Source organism: Tetrao urogallus, assembly GCF_951394365.1.
Source record: "Tetrao urogallus genome assembly, chromosome: 4".
In the NCBI taxonomy this organism is placed as follows: Eukaryota; Metazoa; Chordata; class Aves; order Galliformes; family Phasianidae; genus Tetrao; species Tetrao urogallus.
Window position 1 is genome coordinate 61,008,717 of NC_136817.1, and position 16,642 is coordinate 61,025,358.

At 38.6% G+C, this 16,642-nt stretch overlaps 1 protein-coding gene across 1 annotated transcript; it reads left to right on the forward strand.

Annotated features, from left to right (window-relative positions):
- Positions 1-1,196: 1,196 nt before the first annotated feature.
- TRMT44 (tRNA methyltransferase 44 homolog) lies at positions 1,197-14,958 on the forward strand (the record flags this gene model as incomplete). The annotated part of the gene is made up of 11 exons (XM_079534368.1): positions 1,197-1,566; positions 2,763-2,880; positions 3,159-3,378; positions 4,417-4,485; positions 6,083-6,190; positions 7,329-7,400; positions 11,190-11,296; positions 11,840-12,023; positions 12,542-12,926; positions 14,164-14,280; positions 14,726-14,958. 11 exons carry the CDS (start codon positions 1,197-1,199, stop codon positions 14,956-14,958), a joined length of 1,983 nt encoding a protein of 660 aa, XP_079390494.1.
- Positions 14,959-16,642: the final 1,684 nt, after the last annotated feature.

Genomic DNA, 16,642 nt, shown 5'->3' on the forward strand with positions numbered 1-16,642 from the left:
AACAGGAGGGGAATCAACTCTTTGAAAGGGTTGATAACTGCGGGACAAGGGGAAATGGTTTTCAGTTGAGGGGGGGGGAGATTTGTGTTGGATGTCAGGGGGAAATTCTTTACAGAGAGAGTGGTGAGGTGCTGGAACAGGCTGCGCAGAGAGGTTGTGGATGCCCCGTCCCTGGAGGTGTTCAAGGCCAGATAGGATGGGGCCCTGGGCAGCCTGGTCTAGTATTAAATGGGGAGATTCGTGATCCTTGAGGTCCCTTCCAACCCTGGCCATTCTGTGATTCTGTGAAAGAGCCCTCCCTGGAGCCTTCTTTCCTCCAAACTAAACAAGCCCAAATTCCTCAGAAGAGAGTTGCTCCAGCCCTCTGATCATCTTTGTGCACCTGCTCTGCACCCACTCCAACAGCTCCATATCTTTATTGTGCTGGGGGCCCCAGGCCTGGACACAGTACTCCAGATAGACCTCACAAAAACAAAGTAGAGGGAAAATCTTGCTGCCCTGCTGGACACTCCCTTTTTGATTCAGCCCAGTATATCACTGGCCTTCCAGGCTGCAAGAGCACACTGCTGGCTCATGCCCAGCTTTTTACTCACCAGAACCCCTAAATCATTCCTTGCAGGGCTGCTCTCAATGACTGCTTCTTCCATTCTGTACTTGTAATTGGGATTGCCCAGACCCAGGTGCAAGGAATTGCACTTGGCCTTGTTGAATCTCACTAGGTTCACACGGGACCGCTTTTTAAGCCTGTCCAGGTCCCTCTGGATGGCCTCCTTTCCTTCTATGGTGTCAACCGCACCACTCAGCTGCACCACTCAACTCACCACCATCAGCAAACATGCTGCAGGTACGTTCAATTCCGTCATCCACGTCATTGTTAAAGATGTTAAACAGCACCGGTGCCAAGATGGACCGCTGGGAGACACTGCTCGGCCTCCACCTACACACAGAGCCACTGACCACGACTCTCTGGCTGCGACCATCCAACCAAACCCTTTCCGCACCTAATAGTATCTCCCACATCTCTCCAATTAAGAGATGAGGTTTGGCAGAGCCACGCTAAACACCTCGCACAAGTCCAGCCGACTGGCAGCTAATTAGAGGAGCGCACTAACACGCCGTTTACCTCCGCTCGTCGCCGTCTCCGCATCGGGAAGTGACGGCAGCAGCCTGCGACGCTCCGCCTCCTCCTACCGGCCATGGTGCTGCTGGGCACGGCGGCAGTGCGGGGCGGTGGGGCGGCGCTGCCACGCGGCTTCTGGGCGGCGGTGCGCGTGTGGCTGGAGAAGCCGCAGGTGGCCAACAGGCGGCTGTGCGGCGCCGCCATCGAGGCGGAGGGCGCGGTGTTTTTCGGAGAGGATGGAGATACGTCTCCCCACCTCGGGAGCGGCGAGGAGCCGGCGGGGGCTGTGGAGCTGGGCCGGCTCTGGAGGGAGCTGCGTGGGGAGCTGCTGCCTTTCCTCGCGGCCGGGCCAGGTCGGGAGCTGCGTGCTGTGCTGAGGGTTCTGCTGCCCCGGGCGCGGCCCGCGGGGCTTCTCGCCCTGCCGGTGAAGGAGCTGGTGGTGCAAGGTGACTTGTTCAGGCGTTTCTGTTCTGTGGTGGGGCCGCACCGGCACTGAGTGGCGATAGGACAAGGGGAAATGGCTGCAAACTGAAGTGTAGGAAGTCTGGACTTTTGGAATCCGTGGGTGTTTTGGTTACTGTACCCACCTAGTATTCTAATTTTGGAGATTTGCAGTTTTTAGAGTGCTTTGATGATAGCAGGCAGTTTTCAGAATAGGAAACATTATTCTAAAGAAATCCCCTTGGATAAGCAGAAGCTAAAAGCACTGCTGTAACTAGCGTGTAAAGTAATAATGAATGCATTTTGTATGCTGTGTGGCACAGCATAACTTCCATTAGAGTTATCTCTAGGAACAAAATAGAGAATAAATTAAGATAAATTAAGCATTGAGATGTAGCGTGTGATGCCATTTGTGTTTTGCTGCCATCTCCTTTTTTTTATTGGTTGTTTCAAAAGACACTCTGTTCTTCCTTGTGTAGGAGTTAATTGTATAGGTCATGTTAGAAAATGAAATGCAACAGAAGTTCCAGAATAGCTTCTTGAAATATGGTAGAGACACTGAGGGGCATGGCCATCTGTTAGTCTGCTTATCTCAGCATTTCCTAAGCCTCTAAGTTTTGAAACTCTGTCCTTGGGCAAAAGCACTTTATTCCACAGGTGAAAGATACCATTAAGATCAGTAGTGTGAGCATAACTTTAAATGTTACATCACTTAACTTTACCTAAAAGCAGACCTTCTCAGGCAGTACCAAACAAAATAATTGCTGATAGTATTACTGATTACTTGATAACATTGCTCTGATAGTTTGCCTAATGTTAGAGTGATACATACAATCATATAATCATAGAATGGCTTGGGTTGAAAGAGACCTCAGGGATCATCAAGCTCCAACCCACTGCTGCAGGCAGGGCCACCAACTTCCACGTTTAGTACTAGACCAGGCTGCCCAGGGCCCCATCCAGCCCAGCCGTGAACACTTTGAGGAACAGAGCATCCTCAGCCTCTGCAGGAGGTTGCGCTTCTGTTAATTTGAAGTGTGCATCCCAGAACTCCAGATTTACTGTGGTAAGAGAAAGCAGCAATAAAGCGTTGTCCTCAATAGTTTGCAGTTAATATAGCAAGGAAATGAATTTATTTTTTGTGCTGAACAATGTAGTTAGTACCATGGAATGATATATCGCTATTTACGTATATTTTCAGATGTTTGCAATGGAACTGTAACCTTTCTGCCTTTGGAGGAAAACAGCGAAGGAAAATACCGAATTAAAAAGTGCAATATATATCAAATCCAATTTACACACATAAGAGATGAGGAATGGTAAGTGCTGCAAGTGAGAGAGAAAGGAAATCCTGAATTATTGCAAGGATCACATCGTATTTTAATATTTAAATCTAGGTGATTTGGTTTTCATAATTTGTGTAATTAATAAATGACTAGTGGTGTGATCTGAGTGCGTGGTGTTCTATTAAACACGAAATACTAAAATCAATGTAGAAGAAATATTTTTCAGTTTTGATTATTATCTTTTTACATTTGAGGTAGTGAGATGTATAAGTACACTCTACTTCATTAAAGTTTTTATTTTATTTTTTAAGGTCTGTGTCTATTATAGCTCCATCTTCAAAAGATTGGTTTTCAGATGGAATAACATACCCCAAACTATCATGGCTTGGAGATGTACTTTTGTCCAAACTGGCTAAGTGGTCTGTGGAGCAAAAATGCAGTGAGTTCAGAAGTACGCTGTCACTCATTCCTGTAGCAAAATACAGCAAGGTTTATCAAGACCTTAAAGAAAAATACAAGGAAATGGTAAAGGTAAGTTAGGTGACAAATGTGGTGACCTCATTCTTTCTTGTCACTGCTTTTTATTGTTGTTTCTTGTCTTATGAAACTGTGTCTGTCGCTATTTGTTTTAAAGTAATCTACTTGAATTGTACGCAGTATAGTTTGTTGCGTTGTTTTTTCATCTTTTACTGTGTACGTAAAGGAAAAAATAATAATTTTCATAGTATTTGGAAGAACTAAACTGGAAATGCAGAATTCTGAGCCAAATTTGCGCTGAATATCATGTGGAGTCAGACATTTACCGTAATGCTTGCCTTCATGTAAGGAGTTAGCAGCAGATCAGTGGATGGAAATACTAAATGAATTTCACAATTAAGCATAAATATGGTATGTCCTTCAAAGCCTCAAAGGGTCAGGAAGCACCAATAGTAGTAAGTAGGCTAAACATTTAGTACTCTATTTAAGGTAGGTGCATTGATATATATGTCTGAGTCAGAGGAGCAGTGTTTTTAGTTTTTTATCTTGGAAACACCGAAAAATGATGATGACAATCTTAAATATTATGTGGCATAATTTAGTAGAGACAAAAGTCTAGCTATAAATGAAGAAATTAGTAAATGATCTTGTAAAACGTCGAGAACAGAACGAACTGTTCTGTTGTGCCAGGGTAATTCTATGCCCCATATGTTTTGAAAATAAATTTATGAATACTAATTTTATTTATGTGTTTAATAGGAATAATGTTAGTATTTTTGCTGTCAGAATTAGAATAAGCAAAATGATGTGTACTCTAATGAACAGATACAGCAGTTTACTTGAGAGCCTTAAAATTCTTGGAAACTTTACTGATTGAACAATAGCGGACTTTTTTTTTTTTTTATGCAGTTGTTTTCTGTGAATCACAAAATCTTGCAGTTTATATTTGTTTTCTGTCTATATTTTAATCAGGTTAAAATGCAAAACTTGTCAAGTGCAGAATCCCGTTAAAGAGCTCTGGATATGCATCTTCTTTAAATGAGCACTTCTTGAAGTATTTAAAATGATTTTATTTTTATTTTTCCTCTGAAGGTATGGCCTGAAGTGACGGATCCTGAGAAGTTTGTTTATGAAGATGTTGCCATTGCCACTTACTTGCTGGTAAGGAGCTGTTTTGCTCAATAATCACAGAATCATGGGATGGTTTGGATTGGAAGTGAGCTTGAAGACCATCTCGTCCCAACCCAGTTCCATAGGCAGGGACACCTCCTGCTTGACCGGGTTACTCAAAGCGTCATCCAGCCTGACCTGGGGATGGGGCATCTACAGCTTCTCTGGACAACCTGTTCCAGTGCCTCACCACTCTCGTTGTAAATAACTTCTTCCAGTTACCTAATCTAAATTTACCCTATTTTAGTTTAAAGCTGTTCTCTCTTGTCCTATCACTGCCCTTCCTGGTAAAGATTCCCTCCCCATCTTTCCTGTAAATCCCTTTAAGTACTGGAGAGCTCTATAAGGCCTCCCCGGAGTCTTCCCTGGAGTAAAGAACGTCAGTTCTCCCACCCTGTTTCATCTAATATTTACAAGCTTGTGTCTTCTAACAGAAGAAGCTTTCTGAAGAAAATCAGTATTTTCATTTTATAGTTGTTGCAGTTTTTCGATTGACCTGAAGGTATAAAAAGAAAAAGGAGGAGGTGTGATAAAAGGGTGTGAGTGTGTGCTTGTGGTTGTTTGTTTTTGATGTTTTTGCTTTTGTTCTGATTTAAGCTTACAGCCTGGAGTGCAAAAGTGCAATGATTGTTACATTTTAAAAATATAAACACAACCTGATGATCTTATGGTGTTTCTGCAACTTTTTCCCCTAGCTAAACTGGCATATTAATAAGCAGCAATGTACCAAATATTTATTTCCATAGGTAAATATTCTTGACAATTTTTGTTACTCATAGGAAAAATAAAAGGGAAGTGTTAAGAAGCTACACATTCATCATTGAAGGGGAAAAAGTTTTTGACAGACACAGCAGGGATCTACTCCAGGTCTTGCAGGCAGACATGCAGTTATTAAGATAACAAGTTCAAAATAGCATCATTATGTGGGAGTAAGTTCCTATTTACAGAGCAGGGACCAGGACTGGGCTGAAAGCTCTGGGATCCCTTCAACTGATTCAGAATTTGTGGCAGCTGACTCTTGCAAAGTAAATGAAAAATTCTTACCAAGTTGGTGGGAAATTGCACACACGTAAGTTTATAGCCAGTTCATTATAAAAAGAATTTTGGTTTTGATTTTCAGCATTGTCATCAGTTCTTTCTTTTATACAGTGGATATAAGCTCTTCCGTAGTATTATGTAGTCTTGCACATACACTGTTGGAAGTTTGCTAGCTAATCCCCCTTTCTTCCCAATGTTAATCTCTTGGGCCATCTGTTTTATCACCTTATTTTATCTCTGTGTTCTTTGATCAGTTTCTACTTCCAGATGCTCAGGAGTGAGTGAAGGTTGCTTAGCACTTTTAAAAAAAAAAAAAAAAAGCTTGATACTCTAAAATATGATCTCCTTCTCTCCATAAGCAGTTCTAGAGTTTGTGTTTTTTTTTTTTTGTTTTTTTTTTTTTTTCTTTCTTCCTCAAGTTGCTTTCTCTGCAAGTACAGCAACTGCGTTCTGTCACATCTTTGTCTCCCAGCGTTTTCCATTCATTGTCTGCTTTTTGCTAGGGAAATGTGAGAGTGTAAGTCAAAAAAGCTTTCTTTTCTTGTCTTAGGTTCTCTGGGAAGAAGAGAGAAAGGAAAAAGGATTGGCCAAGAAACAGTCATTTGTAGATCTGGGATGTGGAAATGGTCTACTGGTGCATATTCTTAGCAATGAAGGGGTAAATAGAGTGCATTTTACAATAATGAAAAAATGTAATTCAATATTCTTGTTTTGCTTTTCTTTAATCTGGCATGCAAGTAGCCAAAATTCAGTTAATTCTTGTTATTAGAACAAGGCTTTGTTACTCTCTAGTTACCAAGAAAAAGTCTTAGCAAAGCTTTAGAAACTTTAGATTAATCAGCTGTTTTTATTAGTGCAGTGGGTTGTCCTGAAAGCTATTTATCTTTCTGAAGCAAGAAAAAATGAAGGAAATTGGAGGAAAAGGAAAAGTAGCAGTATAATTTAATCCTGTTGTAAACTTATCAGAAAGAAATGGGTAGTTTTAAAGTAGAGATCCTCTTTTGCATTATCTTTTAGAGCAGATTTTTTAAATGAATTTTATCAAAACTGAAGTCCACTCATTAAAGCCTGAAAATGTTTTTGTACGTAAAATGCAGCTCAGAGATTTCTGATATTGAAAGGTCTAACCAATGAGCTTTGTTTCTGGTAGTGTTGCTTTTTTTGGCAGCAGCAAGGTTCTGATTCTTGAAGCTCATGTTTTGAAACAAAAGCAGCAAAGAAGCTCTCTGTGATTCAACAGAACTCAGTGACTCAATTGACTAAATTTCATTTAGAACTTCTGGGAAAACCTAGTAAAATTGCAGAGGAAGTGTTCATTAAACAAACTTTTATGTTCTTGTGTGACCAGAAAAATTTGGTCTAATACTGGATACTGTATTTCCCTGTGGATGTTTCTTTTTTCTACCTCATTGACAAATACATTATTGTCTATCAAAAATTATGTCTGAAAATTTCATGAGACACATTAGTATTTAATTTGCAGTAAATATTACTACTACACAGGATTCTTAACTTCAAATACAGTTACTTAATGGATTTTTTTGTTTATAACTTAATTTCCTGTTATTCCTTTTCATATCAGCTTGTGCAAGAGAAAGTGTATTTAGACTCCAATAAATCAGTGGTTCAGATGGCTTTTTTTCCAGCAAGGACTGTGTGGACTAGTGACTTTTGCCTGAAATGAAGCTGTATTTTGTTGTGTGACTGAAGAAGTCAGTGTTAACATGTAGATTTGTTTGAGAATTTCTACTAAAAATGGTGCTTAAAAATGATACTTTGTTGGTCAAATATTTCAGCACTTAGGTCGAGGAATTGACGTGAGGAGAAGAAAAATATGGGACATGTATGGACCAGAAACTCATTTAGAGGTATTATACAAATGTATGTAACTTTATTTGTTTGTTCATTGCTTCAGACTGTGTTGATAAAAAATATAATTAAACACAGTGGATTGTAGACAATTGTCTAAAGCATTATATGACTTTGGTATAGTGCCACTCATACGTACTAGAGGTAGCTATAAGGGAGTATTAATAGAGCAATGCTGTATCATGTTATTGCATATTTGCAGTTTGCTTATTTGCAGCTTAAAACAGTGATTTCCTATTATTTGTGCAAACATTAACACTAGGAGACAATCCTTGATTTTACTGGAAGTACAATTGCAGACAGCTTTGTTTGCAATGCTGTACTTGATAAAATATGTTAATATCCAAAGTTGTGGATTAATAGCAGAATCACTCGGAGTGTAACTCTGATCTTGTGTTGCACTGTGCTGTTTGGAACAAAAGTGCTGAACCTCAAAAGAGGCTCAACAGAAAAGAAGAGATATGGACCTTTTAGAACACGTCTAGAGAGAGACTGCAAAAACGATCGGTGGTTTGGAACACCTTCCCTAGGAGGACAGGCTGAGAGAGCTGGGACTATTCTGCCTGACAAGAGAATGCTCTGGGAAAATCTGAGAGCAGACTTCTGGTGTGTAAAGGGAGGCTATAAGAAAAAGGGGACAGGCTCTTTAGCGGAGTCTATTGTGACAGGACAAGAAGAAATAGTTTCAACTGGACTTAGGTTGGATATTGTAAAAAAAAAAAAAAGTTTCTCCTTATAAGGGTGGTAAGGCATTGGCACAGGTTGCCTGGAGAGGTAGTGGATGTGCTGTCCTTGGAGACATTCAAGGTCAAGCTGGACAGGGCTCTGAGCACCCAGTAGTGCTATAGGTGTCCCTGTTCATTGCAGGGGAGTTGGACTAGATGACCTTTAAAGGTTTCTTCCAACTCATGATTCTGTGACTGTCTTCTGTACTGGCCTCGTGGTAATTCATTGCAATCACAATCTTCAAAAAACTGGAAAGTAAAATCAGTTTGAAAGAGGGATTGTATTTAAAGTTCCTCATCCGTTTTTTTATGAGGACAGGAACAATTTGAGCACAACATCATTTGTTTGAGCTCTGTCTGATTTTGTTGTAATTCTTGTTAATGTGGTGAACAGTTGTCCTTTGGAAATGAGATGTTCCTAGCTTCTTGTTCTCTGAATTTCCAGAGTTTCTCATCTAATTCTGTCAAAGATTGTGAGCTTCCTATATAAAAATACAACCTGTAGCTGTTCTCTAGTAGTTTTGCTTAAAAGTTCATTCAACAAGTTTTCAAATTCTGACAACTTAGTTCAGATCAACAGAGGGAGCAGCAGCTTTCTTGCTTTGGAAGTGGAACTGTCACATTCATTTCGTTGGAGTCTTCTCTTTGTCACTGTCATTTTAGGTATAGGTTACCAAAACTGCCAGATTCCTTTCTTACAGTCTGCAATTAGATCTTACAAACAGCTTCAAGAAGCAATCCAAAACATGAAGCTGTAGTGCTCCTTCATTCCTTTTATGCTATATTAAGTTACTTTTGATCGTACTGAACAGTGTCTTCTCTTTTTGTTTGTTTTATATATACTTTTTCTGCCCCTTTTTTTGAATGGTGGAAATCTTTGAATTTTGTACATCCATTTTATATTAGGATTTGACTATTTACAGTTTCTCAGATTACCTGGCACACGAAAAACTCTTGAGCAACAGTTACCGCTCTGCAGCATGAAGAGGGTGGGTCTTATTTGTCTTGTGTAAGGGAGAAAAATGGAATTTGTACAGAACACTTTAAAAAGCCATATAGAAACAAAAATATTCAGAATGTAGATGGAAGAAACTACTAACTTATGTGGGAGGGAGTGGCCTAGTAAGCAGGAATGATGATTTTGAATTGCTTCTCCAGCCACAGTACCCACAGAAGGAGAAAGAACCTGCTCACAGCCTTTTACCATCAGAAGTTGATATTGTTTTGATTTTAATTTAAAACACAAGTTGCAGAATAGATCATAGAATCATAGAATGGCCTGAGTTGAAAAGGACCACAATGATCATCCAGTTTCAACCCCCCTGCTATGTGCAGGGTCACCAACCACCAAACCAGGCTGCCCAGAGCCACATCACAGCCTGGTCTTGAATGCCTCCAGGGATGGGGCATCCACAACCTCCTTGGGCAACCTGTTCCAGTGCGTCACCACCCTCTTCTGTGAAAAACTTCCTCCTAATGTCTAACCTAAACCTCCTCTGTCTCAGTATAAAACCATTCCCCCTTGTCCTATCACTATCCACTCTCGTAAACAGCTGTTCCCTCTTCTGTTTATATGCTTCCTTCAAGTACTGGAAGGCCACAATGAGGTCTCCCTTCTCTTCTCCAAGCTAAACTAGCCCAGTTCCTTCAACTTTTCTTCATAGGAAGGGTGCTCCAGGCCTCAGGTATTGCCATCCCTGGCAATCAGTGCCAATACTACCAGTATAAAGGAACGTAACAAGTGTCACTCTGTATTGCCAAATTTCTGTGAGATATGTTGAATATAAATTTAATTATGGGTCACTGTCAAAATGCAGAGTACAGCATTGATGCTATGTCTAAACTGAATAATCAAAACTGAAATATAATGTAGGAGTGACTTGTTTGACAAGTGTTTATCATGCTTAGTCAAACACTTGTTTTAATGTGTACCAATTTGCTGGAAAGAAATTTGTTATGTATATTATCTGGACATCTATATGCATAAATAAAAAATGATAGAGTTGGTGCTTAAAGTATACAACAGTGCACCATTTTGATACTTAACAACACCCAAACCAGTGCCTTCTGATGAGTAGAATAAGAATGGAATAGAAATTGTCTGATACTTCTGCAATTCCCTGTTAACTTTTTTGAATTCCTGTGAGTGACTAAGATGCTAAAGGCTAAAGCTAAGATGCTAAAGACTAAAGCTACGATGCTAAAGGCACTTCGGAGCTTCTTAAATTTGAACTGAGGAACTTGTCCTGTGTTTGGTGAGTTTTGTGGTTGTGGGGATTTTTTGTTTTTGTTTTTAAATTTTAAAGAATAGCAGAATAGGGTATTTTTTGATACTAGCAGCTATTCTTTGAGTCAATAATTTGGTGTCAACAGGTGGTGTCTCCTTGGTTCTGTGCACTGAATTCTCACAAGTGGAATGCTACTGTAAAGATCACCAGTGAAACTTTCTTTCCTAACATATTGATTCCTATATTTGCTCCTGATATCACATGTATCATAAGGTAGTTCTAACACCACTTGGACAAGAACGCGCTGGCAACATATACACAAGAGGTGTTAGGCTGGATTAGTTCTATTATTCATGAAGCGTGGTATTCTGTATAGTGAGATTTAATTTAGGAAATGCCTTTGAAAGAGGAGAAGATAGTAGGGAAGCTATGATTAATAAATGACCTAGGTCTGTAAGACATAGCAAAGGGAGAAGGACTCTGAAAATACATGTAGCAGAAATGAATGTAGTAAGAAAGTAGCAAGAAATCATAAGTGATGTATGATATTTGTTTACATATATTTAAGATGCCAGTTTTCTTCATCAGACTTATTATTCTGCTCTGTGACTAGTATTTTGTGGATTATTGTTGCCAGATCCATCTTTTGTAGCTCTAAAAAACTAGTGCCTGGCAAAAGTACAAATTGTAGAAAATACTGTTCTCTTCTGTGGTTCTCATTCCCCCTGTGTTTTTCTGCTTTTAGGATTTTACATGGTTGCTTAGTGCTTTATTAACAAATAGAATTAAACTTTCAATAAATTTCTGTTTGTTTGTTTGTTTGTTTGTTTTAAAGGAATCTTCTATCGTGCCAGGTGACAGTCATCTCTTTCCAGATACTGACTGGCTGATAGGAAACCATTCAGATGAATTAACACCATGGATACCTGTAATTGCTGCCAGGTATTTGGTGGTCCTGGGGAAGAAGGAGGGGTGGAATTTAATAGAAATATTATTTGCTATGCATGCTTGGTGAAGACTGCTTCTTTTGTAACCCCATGAGTTGTTCTTGCTTCTTATGATGGCAATTGATTGTTTTTTACAAAATGTTTCTGTTTTCCTGTGGAGAAACATGGAAGTTGTATTTATTTTATCATAGAATTCAGTGTAGCATTCTGCTTTCAAATTTCAAAATGAATTTTGTATTTATTTCTCAGATGTGAAGTTTGTTTAAAAATAAATTAATTGCTGTTGATCTGCATTTCCTTGTTCTGCTGTAGCAGTTTGATGCCTAGAGATTTATTCCTGCAAAGTTGGCACAGTAACTTACTATAGCAAATAACATACCAATAAATATCCTGAAGTAGTGTCACGTAAATATAATTTCTTGAAGCTCTATCACTTCATAAAACTTTACATCGATGCTTTTATCTGATAGGCTATTTCTTAAATTTGTGTGTTCTTGAAAATAACTTTCCGTTTAGCAGTTCATTGTCCTTCTTGTAGGTCTTCCTATTCGTGTAGGTACTTTGTGCTGCCATGTTGCTTCTTTGATTTCCATGGAAAATACAGCCGAAGACAAAGCAAGAAGACTCAGTACAGAGAATATCTTGATTTTGTTGCTGAAGTGGGACGTGTTTGTGGTTTTCATGTGGAAGAAGATTGCCTTAGAATTCCATCAACAAAAAGGGTAATTTTGGACTGACAGGTTACAATCTGAAATACAAGAGAGAATGAAATGGTTTATGGTTATTTACTATATACTTCTCTGAAGGATGGAAAACTCTTCCACTTTCTGCTTTAATTTTTCCATCTGCCAATATTCGTTACTTGCACTTAGCTTTGTAGGTTTTCTTATCAAGAATTTCAAAGTGAAAAGCAGAAAGAGGTGTTCAGCTTCATTTTTTTTTAATAATCTGTCAGATCATTTAAATGTTTGGGGCTGTGATTGTATGGCAAAATGTATTATGGCTTGGCTACTGGGTTTCTTCTGTGTCACCAGTGTTTAAAAGCAAAAACTAGAACTAAATAAATAATTTAAAAAAACCCTCAGATGTTAATGAGCATAGAGTTCCAATGGATATCTGGCAGTTAGGTGTAGAAACCTGTAGAACATATTTTGGTTGTTGACTGAATACTCTGATGTAGGAATTAGACTGTATAAATGCTGCAGTATAAATAGAGATGTGTCTGTTTCTGCTAAGATAGGTGTGCCTTATTGGAAAAAACAGGATCTATCCACCTACAGAACATTCTTTGATGGGTGAGCAGATAAAGCAGTTTATTTGTAATCGTCAGACCTGTGCTGTGGTTGCACGTGACAAAGAAGATGGATTTAATCATAACGATCACTCTGTGTGCAGAGGAGCAAGCTCAGAACTCCCTGAAAATGTGATGGAGACTGCTAGTGGAATTTGGATGCCTGGATTTCAACCCAGAGAAAAAATAGAACAAACCAGAAATTGTGCTGCCCTCCCTCGGGATTTTGTAGATGGTGTTGTTCTGAATGTGGCAAACTTGCTGTTAAATGCTGTCCCTGCAGGATCATGTTCTAATACGTGTGGTGGAAATAACAATACCTGGAATCAAGGAGGTGAGAGAGTGTTTCTAGCATTGCTCCATTGCCTGTTGCTTCTGCTGGTGGGGGATGTATTTTCTGATGAATTTATGGTTGTAAATTTGGCAAGTGAGATAGACTTCAGGAAATACTGTGAACAGTGTGTAGGAACAGTTAGGTTACGACCTGAGCCAATGATTCTCTTGAAAGAATGTAGCCAGCCTTTGGAAGCATAGGTAGAAGCAATTCACCTGTGTGACTGGAAGGACCCAGGATCCACCCACCTTAACCTCATTTAAGGGCTGGCAGCCACAGGGGAAGCATCTCTGCTTGGTTACCTCCTTGGAAGTACCTTGATCTACCTTGATCACCTCCTTTGGAACATTCAGCGAGCACTGATCCTTGGAAAGGATAAGCTGTTCCTCCCTTATTACTGGATTGTAACTGCTGCCTCTCTTGGGTGATCCAGAACTGTTTGAAAGGAACTATATATCTAGTGCTTCCTATCCTTACAACAGTATTGTAGGAAAGTTTTTGCTTTTGCTTTTTTGTGGTGTTTTATTGCACCCTGGAGTGCAAATAAGGTGCGTAAGTGTATTCTGAAACTTCTTTTGTTTTTCTTTTACTCAATACTTACATACTAGGACAGAATCAATTAAAAAAAAAAAAAAAAAAAAAAAAAAAAGAAAACAAACAACAAAGCTGTTCAGAAACATAACTTTGCATCTAGGTGGAAAGGATTTGAAATATATTTTTGGATAATAACTTGGTATAATTCTCTAAGAAGTGTTTTGATGTGCCATTTTTTTACAACAAAATGAGCAATTTTTAGTTGTCTTAGCCTTAGAATGAAAAGAAATTGCTGTTTATTTTATAAGCGGTCAGTAAGTTCCGTTTTCCTGCATCCATTTCATTATTCACTTGCTGTACTTTGTTATATATTGTTATTATAGAAAAGAGTCCTTTTCTTTTTATTACGTTCATACAAAAAGAGTGCTTGGCACAGTGAAGATTGTATGTTACTGAAGAGGGGGAAAAAGAAGGGAGGACACAAATTCTGACTTGAGCACTGTTGAATGAAAACTGCCATTTTACAGACTACATACATAGAAAACATACATTTTATATTTGTGAGGTTGAAAGCACAGAGTTGCTGCAGTACTTACAGGTAATTCTTAGGTTCTGTTTCATAAGCAATCATTTATGCAGAAGTTAGGGCTTACTAGGAATTTAATTATATACATTTTTATAGCTACACCATCATCTATTGCAGAAAGCCTTTCCTTGAAAGAAGTAGCAGAACATTTAAATAAGGAGACTTTAAAAAGGCTGAAAAGTGAATATGGAGGCCTGCAAACACTGCTCAAGAACAATCATCAAGTATTTGAAGGTAAGGAATAAACAGGCCTTTTTTTTTGTTTGTCTTGGCTTTTTTCAATCATCAGTTCTACTCCTCCTATCCAGTTAAACTTGACTGAAAAGTCTTAAATTTCAGTCTAGATTCTGAGCGTTTTAGTATAAATTATTTTAACGGATTTTGGTAAACAAAAACCCAACCTCTATAAGCAGCCTCTATGAAGATGCTAAAAAGATGCCTCAGCATGATAGTAAAAACATGTCACAGAGAAATAAATTGTTTTTCTTTAGATTATCTCTATTACTTCAGTTTCTTATGTATTACTTTCTTTTTCTATATAAATGGTACATTTAGTTTTGTCTGAGTGATCCATTTGTTGAAAACATGTTATTGGCTGACTGTCACTATGAATTTTTTCCAGTACAATTCCCATGGCTGTATATTAACAACTGAATTTGTGTTTGTTTTTTAATGTTAGTGCTAGATGGGAGAGTTCATATTCGTGACTGGAGGAAAGAGAAGCCATCAAGGAAAACTAAACCTGAAGTAAAACGATGCCTTTCAGCTGAAGCGTTTAAAACACGTCTCTGTTGGTTTTTCATTCATCATCCTGACGGTTGTTCATTGCCTTCTGAATCTTGTCCATATGCTCATGGGACTGAGGAGCTAAGACAATCTGAGACTATTAAAAAGAAAAAACAAATACAATGATAAAATGCTGCCACTTATGTTGAAGCTTGTGTACAGAAGTGTATTTGACTGACTTTGGGACTGCTTAGTGCATGAGAACCTGCAAAATTTGGAGGTTTCTCTTCTTGTTCCAATCTATTTTATTCTTCTAGTTAGTTTGCAAGTTCTCCTATATTTTAGTTTCTGTAACATTTATATGAAAAGATTATGGTAAAATGTCTATACTTCTGGATTTTGTTTGTTTTTCTTTAAAAAAAAAAAAAGCAACATACCATTCCTTCTTTCTCTCATACTGATTCAAAGTGATTATTGATTTGATGAAAAGCTTTCTGAGAAATTGTGAAGGTTAGAACTTGGAACTGATTACAGGACAAATCTAAGGTTGAGTGAGTAATCCATCTGAGAATTCTGTAAGAACACAAGGAATCTGAAAAATGAAGGAAACAATTGAAGCCCAAGCAGAGGAGCAGTGAAAGATGAAACTGGAAAAATTTTCAGAACGGTTTCAAAGCCACTTTGTTTACTTCCTTGCCTTTCAGATAGCAGATTGCAGAGAACTCTCAGAAGTGTTGTGTTCCCCTCCTCTCCTTTTATATTTCTCTTCTGATCTTGGAAAAAGATAACTAACCTAACAATTGCAGTAGATCATGTGTTACGTTATCTACTGTGCTGTGTGCGCACTGCTCCCTTGCCTTCCTCCAACGGGCAGTTTTTGACTGAGCCTTTCCCAAAGGCTCTGCAATGGCATATTCGACATCTTGACTATAACACTAATCGTTACTTTGTTACACACATTACAGGGCATAAACGTTTTAAAAGAGAGAAACTTTATACTTTGAGGGGTATTTGAATGTAGTTACGTTGTTGGAATAAGGGGAAGGAGAATAAGGTAAAGTACAGCTCTCAGGAGCGGGACAGCATAGTAAGGTGATGTGTAGTTCCTGTTGTAACAATTTCTGAAAAATGGTTTGCTTAAGAAGGGCATGAGTTAAGGAAAAGACATGGAGTTACATATATATTACTTGAACGTAATTGAGTGATATTGTTGCCTTGGCTTTTGTTTGGCTAAGCGCAGAGTAAGAGGAGCTCCTGGAGATGCTTACTTACTAGTATGTTTGCTGACTCCTCCAGGCGAAGATTTCGTTTCCACATGTAAAAACCAGAAACAGACTTTAAATTATTTTCCAGTTATTGCCATCTTCCCTGATGATTCCTGCTGTGGTACAATGTGTTTGACCAAAAATGTGATTTCCTGAATTAGAATTCACTCATCTGTGCAGACTTTAAGTCAGATGGATTTGCATTATGTTGGGATTCAGAAGCTGAAAAGGATTGTTTTTATTTCTTTGTTTCCGACGAAGGGAGAAGAAATACACACCTGACTGACTGAAGTTACAAACACGTGCTTACTCTAGTGTTTTAAAACTGCATTTTGTTTGTGCAGTGCTATGCTAACTAGCATATTAATATATTAGTATAGCACATTATTTCCTTTGAATAGTCTTTGTATTCTAAACTCACCAACATATAGATCTGTCTAAATTCTTGATCGCTGTTCTCAGTTTGACATCACTGCAGGTGGCCAGCTGTCCAACGAATCTGTAATTACAGAGCCTTCTTTGTTTGGAGAATTGGTAACAGAATGTTCTTTCTCCTTATTTTTGTATAGAAATGTTAGCTTTATGTAAGTTTAAATATACATCTG